Source organism: Actinia tenebrosa, unplaced genomic scaffold (assembly GCF_029948245.1).
Source record: "Actinia tenebrosa isolate PJP-AT-01 unplaced genomic scaffold, QUT_ActTen_1.0 PGA_scaffold1__47_contigs__length_23844297, whole genome shotgun sequence".
Lineage (NCBI taxonomy): Eukaryota > Metazoa > Cnidaria > Anthozoa > Actiniaria > Actiniidae > Actinia > Actinia tenebrosa.
In genome coordinates, this window is record NW_028292578.1 from 9739183 (window position 1) to 9764116 (window position 24934).

The 24934-nt window shown below is 36.1% G+C and overlaps 4 protein-coding genes across 6 annotated transcripts in view; 2 read left to right on the plus strand and 2 right to left on the minus strand.

Moving 5' to 3' along the window:
* The window catches only part of LOC116288571 (histone deacetylase 4), a 29194-nt gene extending 22736 nt beyond the window's left edge, over positions 1 to 6458 (plus strand). For both annotated transcript variants that reach the window (XM_031695373.2, XM_031695374.2), the window contains 5 exons: positions 509 to 667; positions 1224 to 1357; positions 1508 to 1592; positions 2172 to 2319; positions 3524 to 6458. In XM_031695373.2, the coding sequence (XP_031551233.1) occupies positions 509 to 667; positions 1224 to 1357; positions 1508 to 1592; positions 2172 to 2319; positions 3524 to 3563 (566 nt within the window). In that variant the 3' untranslated portion in view covers positions 3564 to 6458. The remainder of the gene's footprint in view (positions 1 to 508; positions 668 to 1223; positions 1358 to 1507; positions 1593 to 2171; positions 2320 to 3523) is intronic.
* Positions 6459 to 9870: 3412 nt separating this feature from the next.
* LOC116288575 (dnaJ homolog subfamily B member 6) lies at positions 9871 to 17953 on the minus strand. Its single transcript, XM_031695378.2, has 9 exons — positions 17619 to 17953; positions 15572 to 15681; positions 15142 to 15192; positions 14526 to 14595; positions 14064 to 14107; positions 13340 to 13532; positions 12590 to 12639; positions 11843 to 11906; positions 9871 to 11044 (listed from the first exon to the last, which is right to left on the minus strand). Exons 1-9 carry the CDS (start codon positions 17681 to 17683, stop codon positions 10948 to 10950), a joined length of 744 nt encoding a protein of 247 aa, XP_031551238.1. The 5' UTR covers positions 17684 to 17953; the 3' UTR covers positions 9871 to 10947.
* A 968-nt stretch (positions 17954 to 18921) lies between these two features.
* LOC116288574 (uncharacterized) lies at positions 18922 to 23432 on the plus strand. Its single transcript, XM_089033125.1, has 7 exons — positions 18922 to 19119; positions 19301 to 19375; positions 20098 to 20169; positions 20252 to 20320; positions 21078 to 21277; positions 21855 to 21981; positions 22076 to 23432. The coding sequence occupies exons 2-7, from the start codon at positions 19305 to 19307 to the stop codon at positions 22260 to 22262; spliced, it is 726 nt and encodes a 241-aa protein (XP_088889251.1). The 5' UTR covers positions 18922 to 19119; positions 19301 to 19304; the 3' UTR covers positions 22263 to 23432.
* Positions 22419 to 24933, minus strand: LOC116288572 (ankyrin repeat domain-containing protein 54). Of its 2 annotated transcripts, none has more exons than XM_031695375.1 (2): positions 23958 to 24932; positions 22419 to 23001 (listed from the first exon to the last, which is right to left on the minus strand). In XM_031695375.1, the coding sequence occupies exons 1-2, from the start codon at positions 24714 to 24716 to the stop codon at positions 22936 to 22938; spliced, it is 825 nt and encodes a 274-aa protein (XP_031551235.1). In that variant the 5' UTR covers positions 24717 to 24932; the 3' UTR covers positions 22419 to 22935. The 2 variants fall into 2 exon arrangements, with proteins under 2 accessions (XP_031551235.1, XP_088889250.1); XM_089033124.1 differs by lacking the exon at positions 22419 to 23001 and adding an exon at positions 23411 to 23740 and having other exon boundaries at positions 23958 to 24933.
* Between the last annotated feature and the right edge of the window lies 1 nt (position 24934).

The following is a 24934-nucleotide window of genomic DNA, read 5'->3' on the forward strand; positions in this document are numbered from 1 at the left end:
TTTCCCTTTCCCCCGAAAATTCATTATAGCTAGTACACTTTACTATGATTACACAAGTAATTCAATTTCTCCTGGCCTACAATTTTCATCTAGAACTTTCATTCCCCAGTTTCAAATAAAAAAGTGATCGTCTTTCTTCGTTTTATTGTGCACCAAGGTTTGATGCTCCTTGCACAATCTTGAGAAAAAAGTCTGTAGTGTATGGACTGTACAACCCTTTTGTGCTTCTCCTATCCATAATACCATTCACTGCCAGTATTCAGATGTTTTTGCTCCTACCGATAATCTTTAGTCTGCGTGCAGACGTTTTCGTACCCCTTCTCCCCTGCGGGAAAAAATGTTTAGGGAAACGTTTGTTCGCAGGCTAATAATCCTCGGAAGTCAGTTTGGTGGTTCAAGGTGGCTAAAACACGAAATATTACAGATAGCTATCAGACCTGGATTGAATTAGGCCTCCTTCTTTAAAGATTGTTTCTAAAATTAACTTGTTTTATCTTTCCTACACCAGATCCACTATACGGTGATGCAGAGTATTTGGCAGCCTTTAGATCAGTAGTCATGCCCATTGCCAGGGAGTTTGATCCTGAGATCATTCTAGTATCAGCTGGTTTTGATGCTGCTACTGGTCACTCACCTCAGCTTGGAGGTTACAAAGTAACTGCTGCATGTAAGTACCGGCATCTTTATGTTACACTTTCTATTCCTTACCAGTCCACTTGTCCTTGACTGCTTAATCTTTACCACTAGGAAAACGTTATAGTCCCTTGTCCGATGTGCAGCTTTAGCCTCGTGTCACCCCTTTGAGTATCATTTCTTTCCTTGTTGACAAAGATCTTCAACTTTTTAACATTGTGGGCGCCCCCAATTTTTGCCCCTTTACTTGTGCACGTTCATAAAATGTTTTTGAGACAAGATATCGGGTACCTAAGAAAAATCAAGCAAGTTTCTTCACTTGATTATAACAATGTTATGCCAGTATTATGACTGGATAAGCAGCAATAGTAGTTGAAAAGGTGAGGCCAATCCGGTTTCGTAGTCTCCATCGTAACCTTCATTAGTGTCGGCACCAGATCAGGATCTGGGATCGAATCTAATGACGACTGCGAAGACTACCTGTTTCATGACCTCACCGTTTGTGCCATTCTAGCATCAGCTCTAGCATCATTGGTGCATGGAGGGCTGTTGATTTTCGCCAGTAACGTTCTTCTCATTTTTGACTTCAGGTTTTGCGCAGTTAACTAAACAGCTGATGGAACTAGCTCAGGGTCGACTCGTTATGGCTCTAGAGGGTGGTTACAGTTTACCATCCCTATGTGATGCCGCAGAAGCCTGTCTAAGGGGATTGTTAAGTCAAGAGGTAACTAATCTGCTTAACCAGACTAAAACTGTTTTTCGGGTTTTATGAATTAGAAACGGATCTCACCAACGGAATCGAACGTAGTCAGATAAAACGTGCATCTCTTTATTCCAAAGATAAGAATGAATTGAACATTGTTATTCTTTTCAGCTGCCAGAAGTACCGAAGGAAAGCCTGACGAGACCGCCTAACCCTAACGCTGTGGCTGTACTTGAGAAGACTATTGCCATTCAAAGTAAGGATTTTCATTTGTATATCACCATGCATTAATCGTGTGCAGATTGACTGCATACAAACAACTAGCGTGTATAAAACTAGCATGGAGTCCGTCGTGGTAAAGATAACATACAACAATGTTGTAGAATATTGGACGAGATAAGAAAGTCAGCGAAAAACCTGAAATTAATTAAAAGACACTCCTAAACTTTTGTTGCCCCGCCAATAACCTCTACTAGTCTTATCTTCCTTCGAGGTATCCTTTGTTATCGCTATTCACTACCGCAAGTACAGCAGCGAGTGGCGCAGATCAATGGGGTCGAACTGAAGGCCTCTGAGCACACTCTAACCAGTTTGAATTAGTTAGTGTCGGTTTGCATAGAGGAATGAGGAAAAACCGGAAAGCCAAAAAAAAAAAAAAAAAAAGCTGAGAGTCAGAAAGAGAACTGACCAACTCAGCTGACATAGGGTGACTGGAATTCTAATCCCGGACCTCAGAAGTGAGAGTGTTTAACAGAAGGCCATCATCCTGACCCCGCCTTTGGTAGGTTCTTCAATAGTTGTCTCGTTTGTCTTACTATGTGATGTTATTTCGTAGGTCGGTATTGGAATTCAGTCAAGAGAACTGGCTCTCTAATAAACCATTCAGTGGTCGAAGCTCAGCAGAGGGAGAAGGAGGAATTAGAAACTGTATCCGCCTTGGCATCATTATCCATGGCGCCGGGTGTGGTTCAAGATTCAGATAAGTAAGGAAATACCCTTGCTACTTCAGTTCTAGTCAGGGTACACTTAGTACAAGGAAAAATCTGGCGGCGGGTATTTCGCGCATTTTGAGAGAACATTTCGCGCATTTTGTCGATTTTAATTCCATTTGAGAGTTACGTGAAAGTACTTTTCCTATTAATAAGGTATTGTAATCATTACAGTTATTTTCATATAAATATTTTATTCTCTTGAATATTAGAGCGTTTTTTAGGGGCGGATCCAGGGGGGTGCAAAGGGGGCTGTAGTCCCCCCTTCAGGACAGTGGTTATTTTTCTTATTTTGCTTCTTATTTTTTGATATTTTTTTCCAAGTTCTGTAGTGACATTAGCAAAATTCGGTCAAGCCCCACCCCCCACCCCTTATAATTTTTGTCTGAATCTGCCCTCGTTTTTCACATTATCGCAATTGTAGTCCACATGTAGTCAGTCTATTCTGTGCACACGTGGAAACAAACTTAATAATTCTTTTTGTACACGTTGCGTGGGTAGTGTTTAAGTGCCTACACAAAATAACAACAGACGTCACTTGTGGATCGATTGTTACACGTAAATCAACCGTTGCCAACTCAGTGTTCCTGTTCCGTGGTACCTACTTGTCACATGTAGCGTATTGTATCCACACACGCACGTGTTTCTTTCTTTACGTATACTTCCTGTTGTGCCTATGAAATACTGTGAGGTCAAAATGTTTTTTGAAAGCCTTGATTAGTGTAAATATGAAAGTCTTTTCTTATTAAGAAAAAGCGATTAATAGAGCAAAATATTGGTTAAGTGCTGGTGGTGGGGTTGTTATTTACGAGACAATAGGAAACCGTTTCAATGTTACCGTACACAGCAGCAAATGTTTTGCTTGGGCGAAGTCAATAACATAATGTAAGCCCTTTCATTATTACCGTATCGACTTCGTAAGTAGTCTGCCATAGATTTTCATGTTTATCACTGATTAACATAACAACAGGAAGCGCTTTCATTATTGTTCCATTTTCTATGGCCTTTGTTTTCTAAATCAGAATCGTAGATTTCCTGTTCCTGTTGCGTCGCAGCCATAACCATACTTAACAATGGCAATCCATTTTTCTCGTTACGCCATGGCGTACTGGGTACATGCTCAATTCTTTGCGCAGTCAGTTTTACGCAGAGTCTATTCACGTTATTATCGTAAACTAAAATGTTTCTCTTTCAACAGAGCCACTGACGACCAAATGGAGGTACAGGACGAAAGCTGAGTCAACCAACGCCACCCTCCCCTCCCATAGAGCACCTTAACGTTACTATAATAACAATCGGTAGTGTATATAATACTATACTCAGTGTGGCAAGACCAAGTCATTGTCAGCTGTATTGTCTTTTATAAGGGTTCACTTTCCCATCTAAAATAATTTGATGTAGATATGACAATGGTATACAATTATAGTCTTTTAGCGTGTCAGACCAGACGTTAAATTATGCTCGTGGTACGTCGAGGAGCAGCCTGACACGACACAGGGAGCCCAAACTTGGCTTTCGTGCTGTCTGTTGTATATTATAGTATATTTGTGACCAAATCGCCTTAATCGTGCTCTTGCTCTTGTGTCTTTCTAATACCAACAACTTTTCTCATTAAGACTTCCAGTAACACTACCACATGAACCACATTGCCTTTTAAAAAGACTGAACTGAACGACTAAAGTAGGGATGTCGATAATTTCATTCAAAATTCACATTCTGTAATTTAACAGCACGACAACCGTGGTTGGGCTGCCTGTGGAAACTCACAATACTGTGGGTCAACATGTTCGTCTGTCTGTCTGTGTACATTGTATTTAGTGAAATCTGAAACCATAACCAAAGCCACCGATGAAAGCACTGACCTAGAACCTTGGAAATACTCTGTCATGCATTGATCCATGATAACCGTCATTTAACCATCTATTTATCATCTATGTATGTATCTAATGTATTTGAAATCGTTGTGAGGCTGATAGACTAGATGTGTGTATCTGACGAAAGTACGGTAACATGACTTTTGGATTGTGTGCACAGTAATGACCCAACAAAAAACTAGACTCAAAGCATGCACTGCTTGAAATCAAAATCCTTACAGTGCGTTTCCTTTGGATGTTTAAGCAAGTTAAGGTAAACATTTCAGCGTCAGCGAGTGTGTGTGTGACGGAAGAACCTTGACATCGCTTAGGCTTAATGATACACACTGATGATCGTTGCTAAGGCCTGGACTTATGATGCAACTGTTACGTCCAACAAAATGTGGATGTGCCTGCAAAGTTGCTTTTTATAGTCAATGAAATAGTCGATCGCAAGGCTGTTATCATCCCGCGATGTATAGCTTTGTCTTTTCGATTCATAGTTTTGTTACAGAAAAGGTTGTCCCTTGTGAGAAACTTTCTTGCCGGCAACTTTGAATTCAATGTTTCACCGTTAGTCCGAGCCTTTAACCACATGTCGGTGCGTTGGTGTAACCTTTTTTAACCCTTTCTCTAGTCAAAAAAGCTCATGCACTATAACCTTTAGTCTCCCTCGCTTCCGTTTTTAGTGTCGGTGGTCACGCAACGCTCGGGAGCGTTGCGTGACGACCGACACTAAAAACGGATGCGAGGGAGACTATATAACCTTCCCTCAAGCTTCTTTATGAGCTTTTTTGAGCCTCACAGTTCTTGCATGCACTGTTTGACGGGCGATGTCTTGGAAAAAAATATGGCAAGCAGGCTCCTTCCTATGAATAAGTGGCGCCCAAAAATTTCTTTTCAATGCTCTAAACTTTTACCCGCTATAGGTCGTAGTCTTTCCTTTAGTTTAGAGTATAATTATATTTGCAACGCCCTTATTGACCGTGAAGTACACTACTAGCATTGAGAGGATGTTGCACCGTGTTTCCAGTACGAGGACATGAGAGTGAGATGTGACGTCTTTCGTGGATATCGGTACTTGTGCTTCATGAAAAAATAAGGTCTTAAAATAGGGTCCATTCTACTTGAGCATCATGTTCCCACTCTCAGAAAAGACAAGTCAAAGGGAATTTTTATTCAGTAAAACGATACCAGGTCTCTGATAAGTCGGCCGCTAATTTCTTGTATATACTGAAACTGGTATAACTGTAGTGTTTTGGGACTCATTAGTGGCATCGTGTGTATCTATTTGTGAGATAAACAAAACGGAGTGGATGTTTAGTGTGCGTGTTTTTTTTTTTCCTGTCGTGGTGTGTTGTAATCCAATAGCAGGTTCTAAATCTTGCGCTCATGTGTTCTTATATATCCCTTACAAATCAGTATAGCAGTAACAACAACAAGACAATTATCATTATATATAAATATAAATATGTAAAAGCTTAGCTGCAAAATAAGTATTGGAATCTCCCAGAGACCACATAATTAACTGTTAAGTGTAATTTGGTGTATTTAAAGATCATATGATTAATAGATTTCTAGGGAGTTTCAGGCAGTGTTAGGATTGAAAAAGCTTGAAGTTCGTCTATCTTTTCTTGTTTTCTTCGACATGCTTTGCTTTTCGTTACACTATAAACAGTCTTGTTTGCGCGAGGAAGGAAATTCTGTTGCGCTTTATTTCATCGCAATATTCAGTCTTCGTAGGCTCCTTTCTTCATGCATTCGTTATTTTTCCTTTCGTTGCTTGACTAAACCTTTCCTGTTGAAATTACACGCGCCATAGGTTGGTGGCAGCGCTAGGATATCATTTTTTATTTCTCTACCCCTAAAAGAATGTGGCGTTTTCGAACCCGTTTATTTAAGTTGGGCTTAAAGCTCGATATGTTTATTTTTTTGAACCAAACCGTCGAATTCTGTTTTAAAAGGTGTGCTTACGCTAGGAATGAAAAATACACAGCGTATCCATAGATTTATCAGGGTTTTCCGAGTGCGATGCAGTGTCAAGAAGGCATAGGTTTAATCTGGAGTGCGATACTCTGATGTTTAACAACACAGCTTTTAAAACAGGACCAATATCTGTCATTCTTTCTTCCTTTTTTACTAAAAGAAATAGAAAAGTTTTTAAACTTTTTGAATCATATTTTTATTTTTATTTCGCGTAGTTTTAATCTTCTGTTACTCTTAAGAAGTACTTACCTGGATAACGTAAATATAAAAATAAAAAAGTTCAGTGAAGTTAAACTTTTACAATGTAATTCTATTTGATTTTATTCTCTAAATCTCCTATATTGAGACATTGAGACAGGACATTTTAACCGCAAAATTATTAGGCTCATGTCAAACGTCGAAAAACATGAGCCGAACCTAATGACATCAAAGAAAACCACCTTGTTATCCATTTGTTTCAATTAGGTTCGGCTCATGTGAAGTTCGACGTTTGACCTGAGCGTGCAAAAATTGCATGTGTAAAGGACACGTGCAATTTTTGCAGTGCTTGGAACTGCGACATCAAAAAATGGTTTTTTGATCTCTGCACTTTACAACAGGGGAAACTTTATTATTATTATTATATAATTATCTTGCATTTGGGACAGTTTGCAAGCAGCTCAAAATCAAAATTTGGTCATTTCGACAGCGCGTCACGAGTCATGATGAAGTGGTGTAAAATCACGCAACTTGTAGCGGGAATATATGTGCAGAAAAGCAGGAATGACGTCGCTGTACTGCATAGATTCATTGAGCTTGATTCTGCATTTGGGAGAGTTTGCAAAGCAGTGCAATATCAAAATTTGGCTCATTTCGACAGCGCGTCATAATTCATGAGGTCAGGGCGGGTTCAAATTCACGCAACTTGTAGCGAGAACATCTCTAATGCCGCTGTAAGCGCACTGGGCCCTACAATCTCCTTCTTTATCTGTTCAAATTTTCACGTGCCATTTGAACAAATCAGATAAAATATATGATCATTTATTAATATATTCAACGCACCTAAAGTTGGACCCCGGGTCTGCGCATAATTGTTGATTTGATGTTTCATTTTCACTGCACTCGAATTCTCGCTGTTTATATGGTGTATTTGTTAGATTGTTCACCAAGGGGGTGTATAGTGCAGAAAAATGAAGACAAGTTACACTCTATGATTAGGATTTGCATTCCTGAAACTTTCGCTGTCGTATTCTGGAGCCAACCAGACGACTCTCAAACGCAACTCGAGAACCAAAGAGCAAGGTAAGCTTTATATAATGTCGTTATTAAACAAGCTTCACAAACACCAATTAAATCTATTTTTATTCTACAAAATAATATTCTCTTGAACAAAATTCTGTATAAAAGACGCTATACAACACGCACTAATATATATAATATTATGAGTATATAAATACTTCATCCTATTACAAACATGGAGCTCATTTCTCCTATATTAAATGCGAACACTAAAGACGAAATAATTTAGACTAAATAGCAATGAAAACTTTGTTTGACATGTACAGTTATGAATTATTTTACTGAGGTTAAGACATTTAAAGAAGCTGACTGACCACAAAATTCTATCCAAGCATTAGGCAGGAAGTTAATTGACCTATCCAATTATTGAATATACGGCATTTCTGGTTTTAGAAATCGTAAAATATTTTAAAAATCCAAGTTTGGTTGATAGTTAAAACATAAACCAAACAAGCAGACCTAGTATATCATTTATGGATATGTTATCTTGTGCAGTTTTCCCACATCATTTCCCATAGGATGGTAAACAAAGGAATGATACTCAAGGGCACAACATGATTTGAAATGGGTAGAAAACAATAATGCTATTTAGACTCATTATACAGCAGTGTTTAGTTACATGTTTGCATTCTATAGCCATGGGCTGATGCAGGGGGGGTCATGTAGTGCACCGGACACCTTTTTTGAAGAGATGCATTATCTTTATATAATTTTCTTCATTTGGGACAACTCTCTAACAACTTCCGGGATCTGCCTTTGATTTCATCATAGCTACAAGCATGGCTAGACTAAACATTTCCAGTTACCACTTTTACAACCTACTCCAACAACATGGATTCTAATGAAGTGGTGACAAATGGTGTTACAAACTTGAGGTTTCTCAAAAGTTCCTTGAATCCAAAGTCTCATAACCTTCAATTTTCAGCCAATGGACCAAATCTACTTGGGCCAGATTTCCCATGTCAGACCACATGTCATTATATATATAGAGAGAGTTTTTTTGTTGTTTAAAAGTCGGTTGTGCATGAGAAGACACATGAAAATATGGATACAACTGAACTAAAAAATCTTAAAGGAAGGAATGACGTGGTCTGAATAGCCTATTTCCGAGATATGCTTCACTTGTCACGCACAAAGGTTTCAGTATGAGGCTACGTGCTAAATTAAATTTGTTCTTACCGCCTGTCACGAATGACTGAGCATTTAGCACATAGCCTCATACTGAAACTTTTGTGCGTGACAAGCGAAGCGTATCTCGGAAGTGGGCCATTGGGAAAACATTATGCCCAAGTGGATTTGGTCCATTCTGTCTTAGAGCCTCAAATTAGTCTTCACTTTAGAATAAATTAATATGCATGTTTTGTGGTCTTACAATTTAAGTACTGCTTGCCTATTGGTCACCCCTAATGACAAAATCTGCTAACAACTATTTAGCAAGTCGTATTTTAAGATATTTCCAACTAGATCAAGTATATTTTACTATCTTGCATAAGTATTCCTGTCCCTTGTCTTTAGTTTTAAGGAGTGTCTAAGTGGTTAGCAGATGTTAGTGCGTAATGTGCCACACTTATCTAACTGAGAAAATTATATTTTAGTACTTGCATGGTTTGTAATTTACACTGTAACGCTAGTTGCTGTGACATTAGCTATATTGTCATTACTTTGCCAACCAGAGATTGATTTGCTGATGAAATGAAGCAACTTGGCAAAAAAGTGATAATGGTTGGCAAATTAACATTGTTAATGTTAGGTTAGACTTTTTCATACTTATAACAGGGTGTTTCACAGCCACCTAAGTATCCTAACCCCTGACTAATTTAATTACATTAATTACATTTGCCAACCAGAGATTGATTTGCTGATGAAATGAAGCAACTTGGCAAAAAAAGTGATAATGGTTGGCAAATTAACATTGTTAATGTTAGGTTAGACTTTTTCATACTCATAACAGGGTGTTTCACAGCCACCTAAGTATCCTAATCCCTGACTAATTTAATCACATTAAAGTGCACTTGCCTATTGTTTCTTGGAATGAATCATCCTCATCCCTCTTGCTGAAAATTTTTTATTCAGTATAGTTATAAATTCTTTGAAATTTACTCACTGATATACACTCAAACCATGAACACTTTGAGCTTTTCATCACTTTTCACAAATGCATACTGTAAATCTTGAGCCTTGAGCCAATTGATTGGAAATAATATTTATTTTGATCACTTGGTGTATTTGAACTCAATGCTTCATAAAGAGGGTTTGGAACAATAGAAAGTTATAACCAGGAAAAAACTTGAACTGTTCATGGATTGAGCATCCTTACTGTACATAATAATTGTTAGCACATAAAGAAAGACTAAATCACCCTGGGCAACAAACACGATAGGAAAGTAAATATGGACAGGAATAGTAATCTAGTCTATTTACAAACATACTAAATATAACAAAGAACATTTAATGTGCAACTCATATGGTACATACACATTACTTATAAATTATTAATATTATTGGCATGCAAACATAAACGTAAGCAAGCATATTATTCTATGCACTTTTTGAGCTTAAAGTCATTAGCTGCAATATTATCTATTAAATGAAATTTGAACTAAGGCATGCTAGCTATAGCTTCAGTCAGTGGTATGGCATGGATAACAGAATTATTATGATTATATATTAGAAAATTATTATAACTAATTTTTTATAAACTAGAATTATATTTTTGATGAGAGCATTGTTTGAGTGCAACAAGCATTATATGGCCACTTTAACCATGTTCATTCATTCTCACGTGGTACATAAAAATCAAATCACATGCTATGTATACATAAATCTACTGCCCCAATAGACCCGTTTCGAATTCAAAATTACCCCTGTGTTTCTTGATTACAGACTCATTTGCACAGGGTTAGCCTCGAGTTTGTGCAGAATATTCACGTGTTCCAGTCAAGGTCTGTCAAGTTTCAAAGTGTTTGTATTGTTAAAGTTGTGCATTCTTTACTTTTCTGTTGGTATTTGTGAATATTTTAACACTGATACAAGGCTAACCCTTTGTGAATGAGTCTGTAATCAAGGAACACAACGGTAATTTGGAATTTGAAACTGGTCTATTAGGCTTGCATTCCATCTGATGATTATAGTGTTTTCAATAGTTATATGTTATATAAAATATAGCCTCACAAATGTATCTACATAAACATCTTATGAAGGAAACCATACTAGAGAATATATGTTGTGTGACTAGGCTATAAGATGACAATCATTCCTTCGAACCATTCCTTCAGTGGTAAAACATACCGATCTCTACACAATCAAACCCACTTTTCAATGAAACTACTAGAGAAAAACATCATTTCTTTAAATATACTATCCTTTTTACTATATCTAGATATCTAAAGGCTAAATAAAGGTTAGATTCATGCACTTAGTAATCTATAAACCAACTTCTCCTTACCCTGCAGCATATTATTATAATTATTTTTTACACGGAATATAGCAATGACAGCTTGTTTAATTACTGCGTTATTTGCAGAGGTGTTCCATCGACAATGCGTTTTATCAATGTGTCATTCTCATATTCCTCTACTGTTTCTTTGCCATTTTCGACAATCCTGAAATGAAAGAAAAATTTTGTAAATTTAACATTGTCCAATTTACTTGGAATCACGTTTCACTCCTCAATATTTCTAAAATTTATGTATAAACCGTACGGTAAATATATAATTAATGGCAAACCAGAATTCACAAATGATGCTCATCATTTTGCTATTTTCACTGTCTTACAGTATGACACATTAAGTTTTAGCCTGCATCATGCATCACACATAAATATATTTAATATTGACTTTGTTTAATGGGTTACAGTGCGACTACTCCAACCAAAGCCACCTCGACAAATTTTCTACAAATTAGCCAATTAAAAGTAGGAATCTGAACAATAGAATTGCTACAAATCGGACAAATACATGGCTTAAAAGACTGAAGGCACCTTTGTTGTCGAATATAAACATGCTGTCGCATAGCAACATAGTGATAAGATCTAAAAGTGTCAGCCTGATAATATCTTTGTCTGGAAGAAACAAACTGTAATCATAAAGACTGTGTTTTATACGGTCTCTAATTTGCTTTCCTGTCGTATTTGAAGTCGTACATTACTATTTTTCTATATCTTTGGTGACACAAATCACTAATTTGTGAAGAAAATATATTACAAGCTCTTCTTCATCATTTAGTTTTACCAACCGGAACAACGGAAAAATATTTAAATTTAAAATTTGCCTCTAATCTATTGTCTAAATACTCAAACACTATTGGATAATTTGTGGAAAATTTGTCGAGGTGGCTTTGGTTGGAGTAGTAGTTGCACTGTAAATGGGATCCCTCTGAAATCAAATTTCTAACTCTCTTACTTCTTTTTTGTGATTTTCTTTCCATTAACGTATTTGGTTGAAGTAGAGGTTGATCTTACATTTGCTGTTGGGAAAAGAATATATATATAAATAACGTTTTCAATAGTCATATGTTATTAATTTTACCAACCTGGCACATAAATTATTTCAAATTCTTTAACTCAATATTTAAGGTCAAATTAATTCGTATTTTTACTTTCTTCCATCCATTTTACAATGGCTTTGGAAAACATGATTGACTCACTATTGTCAAGGCGTATGCATACCTATTTTGAAAAACATTGTCGGTCCAAGATCTTAAATGGGTGATCCCAGACTAAATGGATTTTTGGCATTTTTATTGTCTTAGGGTCTTGTGGCTAAAATCAGAAAAAATCACATTGCTAACTCAATGCTCCTGCCTCATTTTCCAATCTAAAACAACTATTTTGTTTGGCTGTGAATATATTACAATAATTTGAAGAGTCTTGCTAGCTCTCAGATTTCAGATCTGCAACTGATAACGTTTTTTCAACTAAGTGTATGCAGTCCTTTGACTAAACGTTGTCGTTTGATCAGCTTCATCCCTACGTGCCTAAAACCATGCCTCGAGCATACGGCGAAGATTTAAACTGGCGAGCAGTTTGGATGATGCAAGTTCTGGGTAATTTACCCATTATCCTTTTCAGTCTAGGCACGTAGGGATGATCCGATCAACGACAACATTTAGTCAAAGGACTGTATACTAGCTTACTCATTGCATATTACCTGCACCAACTCCATTTCCACCATTTCCAAAGTTAGAAAATGAAGCAAAGCTGTAAAGAAATTAATTTTAACTTTACTGTAAGAACATGAATATTCACACATTATATGAACTCTATATTAACAGTATTTTAATTTTTTCTTTTCTTTAATTATAATTTGTTTATTTATATTAATGTCTTCAGAGATATTAATTAGCTATCTGTAGCTAACTCTATAAATTTGAGATAAAATAAAGTTAATGTATGTATGTATGTATGTATTTACACCAATTTTCATAATAATATGGCCCATGCCAGACAGGTAGCTATGATTCCAGTTAATTAAAATTCAGAATGTTGAAAATTTGATTGATGAATTTTTTGTTAGGATTTTGGACATTTCTCCAGTTTTTTGAAAACATTTTCTGTTACCTAATGAACATTAATTAGACTGGCATTCTGGCCAACTTGCTCAAAATTGGAGGTGAAGGTGTGTTTTTTTAATGAGCGGTTTTGGGCATAAAGATAAGAATAGATTACATAAAAATATGAATTAAACAAAGAAATGGGAAAATTGTTTGCACTATTTTATATTTGGCTTTCCAGTTTTCTTACCTCCATAAAAATCCACTTTTAAATTATTATGTTTTTATTTCTTTTGGAGAAACGTTTTTAAGGTCCTTCTTTACAGTCAGACTTAAGAGTGTAGACAGTTAAGGGCTGATTGATTTACTCCCATGTTTCTTTCTTTTTTTCATTTTATCTTTCTTACCTTGAGGTACTGAATGGATCTTGACCAAAACTTCTACTGAAGCCAAAACCAAAGCCTCCAAATGGATCTGAGAAACGATCGGAAAAAGGATCTGAAAATAGACTACCATGATGTGATGGTTCATTCCTTCGATTACTCGGATTATTTTTCTTCTTTCTTGAGAAAAAGCTACTGCCAAATCCTGGTATGTCATCTATAAAAGAAACAGTCTTGGTTAGCAAGTGATCTAGTACACTGCAGAACAATGGAGTACCCCTTGGTGGAGTTGGGGCTCCCATAAAATCTTCATTGTCCGTCTTTATTGTTATAAGCAATTGATTTAACTCTCGCTCCAATCAAAAAAAGTAGAACTAGTGCGTAATGCTTCCATGCAGTTGTTGCAAGTAAATAAGGACTGGTGTAATCTTAACTTGTCCCTTGGAAGGTTTCGGAGCAGGGCTTACGAAAGGTCTTTCAATGAAGACTGAACATGATGACCAAATTGAACAAAACATTGAATGATACCAGTGAAAGAAGCATTTGGACAGACAAGTGACAATTTTGCTGGAAAATTTCCATTGGATGATCATCATATTTAGCAGTCTCTGGTAGGCGTGGCTCTGGTGGAAATGGCAACAAATGGTTTGCACCCCTCAGAGGTAACTCCAAGGTATTAAATCTTAATGTAATATTATTCTAACAAAAATATTTTGAGCAAAATTATTGCAAGTTTACCGATCCTTACCATCAAAGAATGTTGAAAATGGATCGTTTGTTCCAAAGAAGTTCCTAAAATGAGTAACATATATATTTTTTAATATTCAGATTAATATAACTGGGATTATTCCCTCATAAATCCATACAATATTGTATGTGATATTGTGATGTAATGTGATGTGATATGTGAAATAAATTGTCCAGGGCTTATGACATTGTATCTACTTCACTGGCAACATTACAAAATGTAGATCAAAAAATAGTTTTGGAATTTTTTGTAAGGACGCAATAACCACTGTTACAGCAGTTTTCAAATGACTGTGAAACGCTCACGGCATAAACATGGTTGAGACAAATTGGCAAGGGAAGACTGTTGCATGGAAACTGCCCTAATATAAGTAGTCTGTTGTATGCCAATTGCCTAGCAGGCACACCACTAAGTAACCAAATTGTACTAATATTCTATATCTATGGAAGTAAACCAGCTTACTTGAAGATTTCTTCAGGTCTATGGAAATGAAAGTCAAAGTCAAAATCAGGGCCAGCACCTCTTCCTCCACCTGAAAAAACATTGATCAATCTTAATTCACTTTCATTAACAACTTTGATACTTATAATGTTTCATATCCTAATTCATATTCATATTCATATACTTCATACTAAAACACCAAAAAATAATTCATGGGTAGCAAGGTGCAAGTTCACATGAAGGTCCAATGCAATCGGTGTTGATTCGTGGATAATAGGCTTTGTAAACATAATGGGTAATTTGTTTAACTGGTAACTTTCTCCCTATTACCCAATAATATTCTTATTATCAGGGCTTAAAATAATGACTGGTAAGTTATCGCTAATGATGACCGGCCAAATTAGTTTTAGCTCGGTCATATCTCATTTCTGGATCAATGTTGTCAAAATGACCAGCAAGGCAAGGATTTGACCAGGCAAGTTTCAATTCTAACTGGACATTGTCTGATGACTGGGTGTTATTTTTAGCCATGATGATTACCTACTAATTTTAATTCCCCCAGACACCCCCTCCTGTTCCCCATTAGAGCACTAAAGCTAATGATAAGCTACATGTATGATCTATCTGTTCTACATACCTCCTGTCAATCCATCCCTGCCGTATCTGTCATATATATCTCTTCGCTCCTCTGTAATTGCAAACAAAAAACATGTTTATATTTTTTCCTTCTATCTAATTAACAATTAGTCCTCTTGCACTTATGATCTACGAGTCAATAGCCCATGAGGCCAAAGGCTGAATGGAATATTGACTCGTAGACCATGAGACCATTTAGTTTAAACCTACTTATCAGTCAAATAAATGGATACAAATTTTGAAAACATTAGTTATAAAATGCAAGTTAGCCACCACAGCTTTGGTACTCAAAAATCACTGATAGACCACTAGAAGCTAAGCCAATCGGAGTGCAAGATTTGTGATAGACCACTAGTAGCTCAGTTATTTTTGATAGACCTTTTATAGGTTGAGACTAAATATAGGAAATAGCTGTTGGGCGTGCCACTTACTATTTGAAAGTACTTCATATGCTTCTGAGATTTCCTTGAACTTTTCCTCTGCTGCCTCCTTGATGTCTGGATTTTTGTCTGGATGCCATAGTAGTGCAAGTTTTCTATACCTATTAATTATAATAATATTAATTCATCTATAAATTATTTGATGTTATATATATTTTGACTGAAAAGAATCAACTTATTTTGTTATCTTATTGAATTCACTTATAACTATATATACTAATAGTAGCAAACTAAAATAACAAAAGCTAATGTTCTGATTTCAATATACATTCATTATCAAAAACATTTGTTTGAGATATCCTATGATTGTCTGAAACACAAATGTTCTATTCACTGATGGGATGGTCAACATATTAAACATTACTTGGCGTTAATTGGGGCACGGTGTTAATTGAGGCACGGAGCACAGCAGGATTTGGCCAAAAATAGTGTGAGATCTCATAATGCATATCATTTTATTGGACAATAATGATAGAGAAAATAATTTCTATTCACTTTGGATGCAAGTAATATTATATTATTGCAGTTTTAAATGGGTAGCACTTCATAGCTAGTGCCTAACAAACATGTGGCCCTCATCCCATGATCAAATTAGATATCACTCAAAAGTTTAAAATTTAAAGATGAATATATAGCAACATTATCATGTTATAACGAGTTGAAGTAACTGGTTTTAGGTCTTGGGGCAAGTCTCTCATGACCAACCAGAAAAACAGAAATTGTGTAAACAACATTTGATTCAAAGAATGATTTCATGCTTCTACAATTAAGCCAATGAACAACAGCTATATATAGACCATTTTCACCTGATGTCACAGGGGCCATGTTGGTGTACCAAAACAATTTTCTGGCAATGGAACTCTAATTTTAATGCAAAAACTGTGTAGTTTCTATTGTTGGGTACACCAATATGGCTGCCTTGTCATGTGAGTGAAAATGCTCTATACAGTCAAAGTACATTTTCTCATATTTTTGCATAAGTCCACCAAATTTACAATGGTCTTGTTTACAGTATGTAATTTCTTGATTAACAATATTAAACTCAAGTTTGGAGATTGTGAAGATTTTTGAAACCTTAAAATTTGTTCTAACACTTTAATGTAGTTTCTGAAGACAAAATATTTGATGTGTTTGAGATGATTGTTGTATTAGACGACCATAATGTAATTTCCTCTAACGATTACTATTATATGTACGTAAGTACGTCTGCTGAAGAGATTGTACGCGTATTTCTATAGTCAATGGTTAATCAGCCATAAAACAATTAAATCATAATTGTTAATACGAAATTTCTAGGTGAAGCTGCCAGCCAACAACGGGCATGTATAAAAATCAATACAGGATCGTGTTTTTAACACAGGATATTTTCTAAGAAAACTATGAAAGCTAGATGAAATTATGCTAAAATGTCGTGGAAGGCGTCGCTTGCACATAAGCTTAGAGTTCAGTTTGTACTAAATTATTTAAAAATTCGGTCAACTATTTCCAAACTTTTAGGTAGTTGGAGTCTTAAGGGGTTTTAGTTATATAAACGTAAATGGAAAAATATGAAATCTTTCAAAACGAAAGCTGTGTGAAATAAAAAGTAATGATGTAAGATAAGACGCGTCAGAATTGGGAGCTTTATTTACCAAATTTAACCAACTCAAATATTTTCGATAGATATGCATAGATTTGACTACGAATGGGCTAAAATCACAGCTAAGACCACATACACGAAGAGAAAAACTTCAGCAGTAAAAACACGGATAAAAAACTAGTTAAAGACCATTGAAAGTCGAGTCCTAGAAACAAGTAAGCTATTCGATAATTCAAACATGCAGTGTGTCGAGAAGGAATTCTCATTGTTCTTCTCCCTCGACCCAACGACGTTTGTTAGACATAATCTGCAGTGAACTCTCGGGGGCTTTAAATACAGCGCTTCTGAATAACATAAACACGCGGATTACAAATAAAAGTTTGATAAAATTAGCCAGTCATAATAATAATCGACAGGACGTTCAGTGTGCATTAAACGAAAGGTCTCTAGCTCACTTACGCTTTCTTGATATCCGCCTCAGTTGCACTCCTTGAAATTTCTAGTATTTCGTAGTAATCAGCCATTCGTAATTCTAAGTGTTAATGCACAGAAGATCTCATATAGACTGGGATCAGAAGAGAAAAACTCTCTTCAAGTCACTCTTGTTTTCTCTTTGCCAGGGAATCGAATGCAGACGGAAATCACTCGAGGGTTTTGATGACGTTCACGACATTCTCCGATATCTTCCGGGGTTCTTCCGAGTACTGTTCAATCATGCCGAAAATGTCCGAAAATAATCCGACTAAAAATATACTTTCGGAATGATAGGAAATTCTAGGAACACAATACAATACCAAGAAAGATAAGAAAGGATTTTATAGGATCTTACGCTTCCTGCTGTATATGTTATTTTTATCGATGTCAGTTGAGTTGTGACAGGTATTTTGGCTTTCATCGTTACGTCATCGACGCATACAAATATTCATTCCTGCCTGGTTTTCAGGACAAATTTGTATACCATAGTTAAAATTGCCAGGAAATGATTTCCATTTTAAGCAAGCGTTGTACTTGGAGGATCTCCCAAGACCTCATACATCTTAGTTTGATTTAAAAAAACCTCTTATCAACTTAAAACTATATAGAATAGTGACATCCCCATAAAGGGGTGTGTGGCACTGTCCTATGGCCTCTTAATTGATATATATGTTTTACGAAACCAAAATCCAATCAACAGCAAGACGATAAAAACTTATCGTAACGTCGTTACGATAAAAACTTATCGTTTTTAGTGAGCAAAACAACAAACAGGATAAGCGGGTGCTTGAGACTTCCGCTTATTTGTCTGTACTCTTCAGTATTGATGATAAAAAATAGCCAATCAGCGCGTGAGAAATTTGTATGTTATCTAAAAAGTATTGAAGTCCCATAATGCGTTCTTTTTTTCTCGATTTTTCTTCAATTTTTTGCTTATATTTTCGTATATTCCAGCTGCAAGCACGCATCTCTCGTTATCTGTATGATAAAGTCGTTACGCTTGTTTGCTAATCTTTTTTTTTTTATTACAAGCTGGGTTGTTGGAGAATTGTGAGATTGGGCTTTTTGAAGAAAAAATATATTTTTTTCATCATAATCATAATAATAGCTTTTGCGGATAAGAAAATTTGAAAGACTGCTTACGTAGCCTACGAATTTGACGTCACAATATTATATGATGTCATTTGCAATTTTGACGTCACAAAAGTCAAATGAACACTCTATGAACCAATTACATGCTAGTCTATCTTTGATAGCAGCCATTGGTTGTACAAAATAATATGCATTATGGATGGCAAATTAGAATTTTGCTATTCTTTCATGCGATCAGTGGAATAGTGAGCGAGCAAGAAGGGCCATGTCCCTATTCCGAATTTTCGGGTTGCACATGTGCCCCTACACTTAATCCAGCGCGCATCACGTGTGCAAATACAACGCGGGATGACTTTCCTCGTAACTACGCTTCCACGAATCGGTTGCGTGTTTTGTAAGTATTCAGGGTGAAACGAAATCAGAATGATTTCCAGATATTTTTTTGCCTTTTTAGCACGTCTGTTTCAGTGTTGTATTGCATTTTGTTTTGTTGTTGTTGGTGGTGGTGGTATATTGATAAGAATTTCACCAAGAAGTACTATTTGCTGTTCATAATACGATTGATGTGATTTCAGAGACATGTCAGGAAGCAGGATAAAAGAAATGAAGCCGATGATGTTAGCATCGGGCTATGAAACCGTGAAAGGACTGTAAGTTTTGAAGTAGCGCGCGCACGCTTTTTAGCCCCGCATTACATAAACAAACTTTCTAATTTTACTGCGGGTTTCCATTTTCTGAGAATGAAGCTGCACGCTGAAATTTGGTTTTTCGCTGCCGCAAAATCAAAAATAATCAGTCGGTACCCCTTATCATGTTTTATGTGCTTGAGTGGCGGCTGACAGAATTCCAAGTTTTTCGTTGCTCAGTGACTTTCACAAATTTATGCGAATTTGTTTTCAGCTGAATGCTGACATCCAAATGCATTCATAAAGGTTCGTTATGGTCACGTCGCATTGCACGTCTCTGATTAAATGTCAAATCTAAATCTTTTAAGAAGCAATCACTGAACGAGTGCGAGAGTTGCATTGGGGGTTTTAAAACTAAACACCAGGAGACTGTTGAAGCCGACTGATCCAGAGGAAGATAGACTCAAGGCTAGGCTAGCACTCTAGTTATAAATTTAAAAAAAAGGTGCACTCTAATTATAAATCTGAAAAAAAATGTTGATCAAATCATGTGTATTCATCATGTGGCTAGGGGAAACGCGTCACTTTAACACTGGTCAAATACAAATGATACTTTCCTAGCCCTGGAGATCGGGGCGGGGTGGTTTCAATTGACTGTTGCATTATGAATTATTCATGAATTTGTGAAGGTAATATGGAAAAAAGGACATTTCTGCGGTAATAACAAAAATCGCTCTTCGTTTTAGGGTCCTAAAGAATAACTGGATAACGAACATTGACAGAGCAGCGTTGGACAATCAAAATTCGTTAATTGAGTTGTAAGTTGTTCATCGTATCGTAACATTTATGATGGTTATAGTATTGAAATGTTAACAAATCTGTTATGCATTTTTTTTTCAGAGATCTGCGAAACAACCATATAAAAACTCTTCCTAGAGGAATCTTTAGCCAAAGAAAGTTTAGACTTCTGTAAGTTGTAATAGATATTCAAAGACCTCCATTTATTTTATTTTAGAATATTTTATTCAATAATTGTAGGTTAGTTAAAAGAAAATTTAAAAATTGATCAGGGGTGGATCCAGGGAGGGGCAAACGGGTGCTGTACCCCACCCCCCCTTCAGCCATATATTTTTATTCCATCAAAGTATTTGATATATACGGTAAAATGGGCAATTCAGTGGAGGTGCCAGTACCAGTCGATGAAATTTTCAGGAAAGTTTTATGCAATATGAGGTATTATAAATCTCGCATTTTGATTAATTGGGAGCATGTGCAGCATGAGAGTATATAGCACGTGTGCACACTTTCTATTTTCTTTATTTGGATCCAGAATAATGGCTGTTCTAATAGAGTGCACGCACTAAAACCGTGAACATTAAATAGTACTAATTAGTACTATTTCATACAGAATCCTTTGTTTTCTATTGCTAAAAATTAGTATTTGTTTCACGAATTTAGTGTGAGCACTCTAAGTGTTTAATATAAGAAATTAAAAAATTGCTTGCTGAGGTGTGTGAAATTATAATTTAAACAGTTGGGAATTGGCAGAATACAAGAGGTCATACTTCTCCTCCAAACACGTTCTGTCAACCCCAGCGTGCTTTATAAATGCAAACAGCGCAAACGCTTTCTATTAGTACATTTGCAACAACCATATACTATGGCGTATGTTTGATCAAGTTAGGTCAAGTATAATTATTTTCTATACATTTTTGATTCTTTTAAGGTACCTTGCAAACAATTCATTTTCCTGCGATGACACCAACTTAGTAGGAGAAATAAAAGATTTGATCAATTCGATGACGGATGTTAAATTGGAGACTGGGGCTTCAAATCTAAGAGTATTTGATTATGAAATGTTAAGATGCGCAGAACCAGCCCATATGAAAGGCCGAAAGATTGTTGATGTCATATCTGAATTACGAGGTGAATTAGTTACATCAATTTAACATTATCATTCATTATTCATCTATCCACTCTCACAACTATCCATCTATCCACCGTCTAAATCCACCAACCAATGCACACACAGCACAAAACTCTGAGGAATGTTTAGGGATGCATGGGACCATTAGGTAATGAGGGGGGGGGGACGTTGAAGGAATTTATGTCGCATGATTTTTTTTCTAATAACAGCCCCTGCAAACATTTTTTTGTGTGTTTGCTAGGTATTTCTTAATCTGAAAGGAGAGCTTGCACAAAATTTTTTTCATAGGTTAAATGCTTGCTCGATATTTTTTGGGGGATTTAAGCGAACCCAAAAATCACTCTAATTAAATAATGTGACTGTTTAATTTAGTTTGCCTCAGTGTATAGACTTTCATACATGTAGTGGTTTATCTGGAGCTCATCGAAATCAAGATATATTTTAACTGGTGCACACACCATTTTCATCAGTCAATGAGAAATCTATCAATTCACAGAATTAAGAGTAGAGGTGTGGTCACTAAAAAAATGCCCCAACACACCTTGGAGCAAAATCTTTGCTTTGGTTTCTTTCCAGGAAACAAGGCTTCTTTTTTAGGGACAGCTGGTGCCGTCACAGGTTTAACAAGTGGAGTTATAGCTGCTCTACTGACTTTGGTGATAGCTGCTGCAATAATACTAGTTAAGAGACTCAAATTGGATGGGTAGGTTTTCTTGACATGCTTTTAAATAAAATACTGTCATAATTTCCCACTAAAAACACGGATGCTCTTAACAAAATAATTCTAAATCTCACAGTAAATATAGATATAACTTCCTGTCATCAACGGACAAAGGTAGCATGGAACAAAACCAAAAGGAATCTGAAACTGTAGTCGATGAACAAGAACAGGGGAAAGTTGTAGCACAAAGACTACAGAAAGTAAGACGACAATCCCAAGGCTACCCTGCAAAGGAAAATATGGAATCAGAAGATGATACTTAAGGTCAAGGGTCAAAATGAAGGGCAAAAGACGAAATTCTATGGGACACTAAAAAGACAGGATGAAATGGAAGACATTTATTTGAATTATGAGATGGATGATAAATTTGTCACAGCCTTTAGAAAATGTGCAGGCCAAACAAGAAAATAAACCAATCCTTTCGACTCTAGAAAAAGGTTTATTTTCCAAAATAATTAGCGATTATTTGATTGAGATTTTGAGAGTTTTAAAACCTAATCCTTTTTATTTTTTAGTCTGTTTTATGTTTCTGTGACCCAACCGACTCCAGACGTTTGGCTGTTTTGGTCTCAAATCAAACAAATTCATGACGATCGATCCTGATTGTGAGTGATAAATATTCTCATGACTCGACAGCCTATTTCCAATTGAAAAATGGCTTTTAAGTCAAGGGAATATTTATCACTCACGATTGGAATGAATAGGATAGGACTTGGCCTGTCATAAATTTGATTGACTGAGGCCAAAATGCCAGAGGTATGGAGTCTGTTAGGCAAAAATATGAAATGTGCTGTAGTTATTATTTTCTGAAAGAAGCATACTAAAGGATAAAACTTTTGGTGTTCTGAGTGAAACATTACGATAGTTTAAGATGTCATGCCTTCTCCCTTGGAAGCAGACACCAATTTTAATGTCATTTTCTAATTTTGGATATTATTAATTGTTATCTTTTGATAGACTTAATGTTGTGAGGCTTGATAGCAATTCATGAACTTCATCAACCTAGCAAAAAAAGGGATAAACATATTATTGAAATAATTGTTCCAAAATATAACAATGTATACCTATTATAAACCCGAATATATTTTATTAGACACTTATTTCAAAAAACGTTGTCAGCAGAAGATCCAAAATCTGAGACATGCATTAAATTGTGGGGTATTAGCTGTGAAATTAAATATGAATGAAAGTGGTAATTGTTTTATTTTTTGAATTTATAGTAGTTTGCAACAAGTTTATACTTAAATATGCCACCACCTCTGTGTGATGACCTGCGCTGATGAGTTGTTTCAGATTTGAGATCCGACAACATTTTGTGAAATAGGTACATACACCAAATTCAAAGTCAAAGCATAAAGCCTGATAGTCAACAGGGGTTCTTTTGGTATAAAGTAGTGAATATTTCATAATTAAAAGATATTTTCAACTTTTTATCGCAAAACAAGAATTATTTGCCTAGAATGTTTGACAAACTCTTTGTTCAAAATATCAAAGTTCAAAATATCTTTATTAATTCTACATCCCAACACAGATGAATATCTATAAAAGTATGGAATAATTCCTTCCCTACTTAGACATAAGTGCCAATAGGTCCATGTGTACAGGATAGCACTGTATTGTTATCCTAACCCTACCTATAACAGTCCTGAAGTCTATATTGCAATGTTACCATGGTTACCACTTTTCATAACATATGTAGCCAAGAGGCCATGGTCTCTTGATCTAGCCTGGTTGATCTGGTCTACAAAGGAGTTTTAGGATCATATTCTTAGAGTGCATGTTGCACCATAGGGCCAAACAAAAAATTAAGTGTGATTCTTGTTGCATGAGAAAAATAATTGGGGAAGGTAGTGTTGATTTTTTTATTTTATTTTTTACTGATACAACAGTGGAAATATCTTGAGGGATTTTGAGTCCTGTGGCTGCAAGAATACTCTTAAAGTTGTAACCCAACTTACTTCTTCAATGGTTATTGTTGAATCCAATTTTTTACACAGATTATCAAGTTCTTTCTCTTCATCTTTCAGCCCAGTTAGGTTCATATATTCTTTCAACATGTCAGTTATTTCCTTTACTTCATCCCTGTACTTGTTCGGTGCACCTCGCACAAACTTGTCACTGTGTAGTATTTTAAGCCGAGACATTGCAACATCTAATGGAGTTCTCCCTGTGTAGTCGAGAGCATTTAAGTTTGTACCAGCTTGAAGGAGAAGAGTGACAATCTTGATGTGATTAGAACAAGCAGCAAGATGCAAAGGCGTATTTCCATTCAAGTCCCTAGCATTGACATTTGCTCTGTGACCAAGTAATGCCTTAACAGTACTTTCATCTCCTTGTGTAGCAGCAAAATGCAACGCCGTTCTACCTTTAGAGTCAGCACTCGAAGGATCAACACCAGCATCAAGCAGCTGACACAAAGAAGCCCAGTCTGAATCATTTGCTGCTTCTCTAAGCTTTTTCTGAAGTAAATATTTATGTCCCACGGTTGAACGCCTGACGTAAGCCTGTGCTTTGTGTCTTACATGTGAAGGTAGAATCTTATTAACGTGTTGTGGTCTGTCGTCGGTTTTGTACGGGTAGGCTATCTCGTATTCGTTACCAAAGTTCGATGGAATAATTGCATTAAATTGAAGGCCAGCTGGAGGTTCGGGACTCGAAGAAATCGCTGGTTCAGTATCAGAACCATCTGATTCTTGCTCTGATATTTTGTTGTCCATACCTTGAGGAAGTGGATGAAACACTATGCTTCCCTCATTCCCGATCAATCCACAACTTAGTCATAAAGTGAGAAAGTATTACTAAATGATCAATGAGACTAATATCGGGCTTTAAGATGGTATTAAAGATATAATTCTGCCACAAATGTATGAATAAGCATCAAAAACCAGCCAAAAAGCTGAAATACGAAGGGCGTTCCTGTCGATTCTTCCCTAGT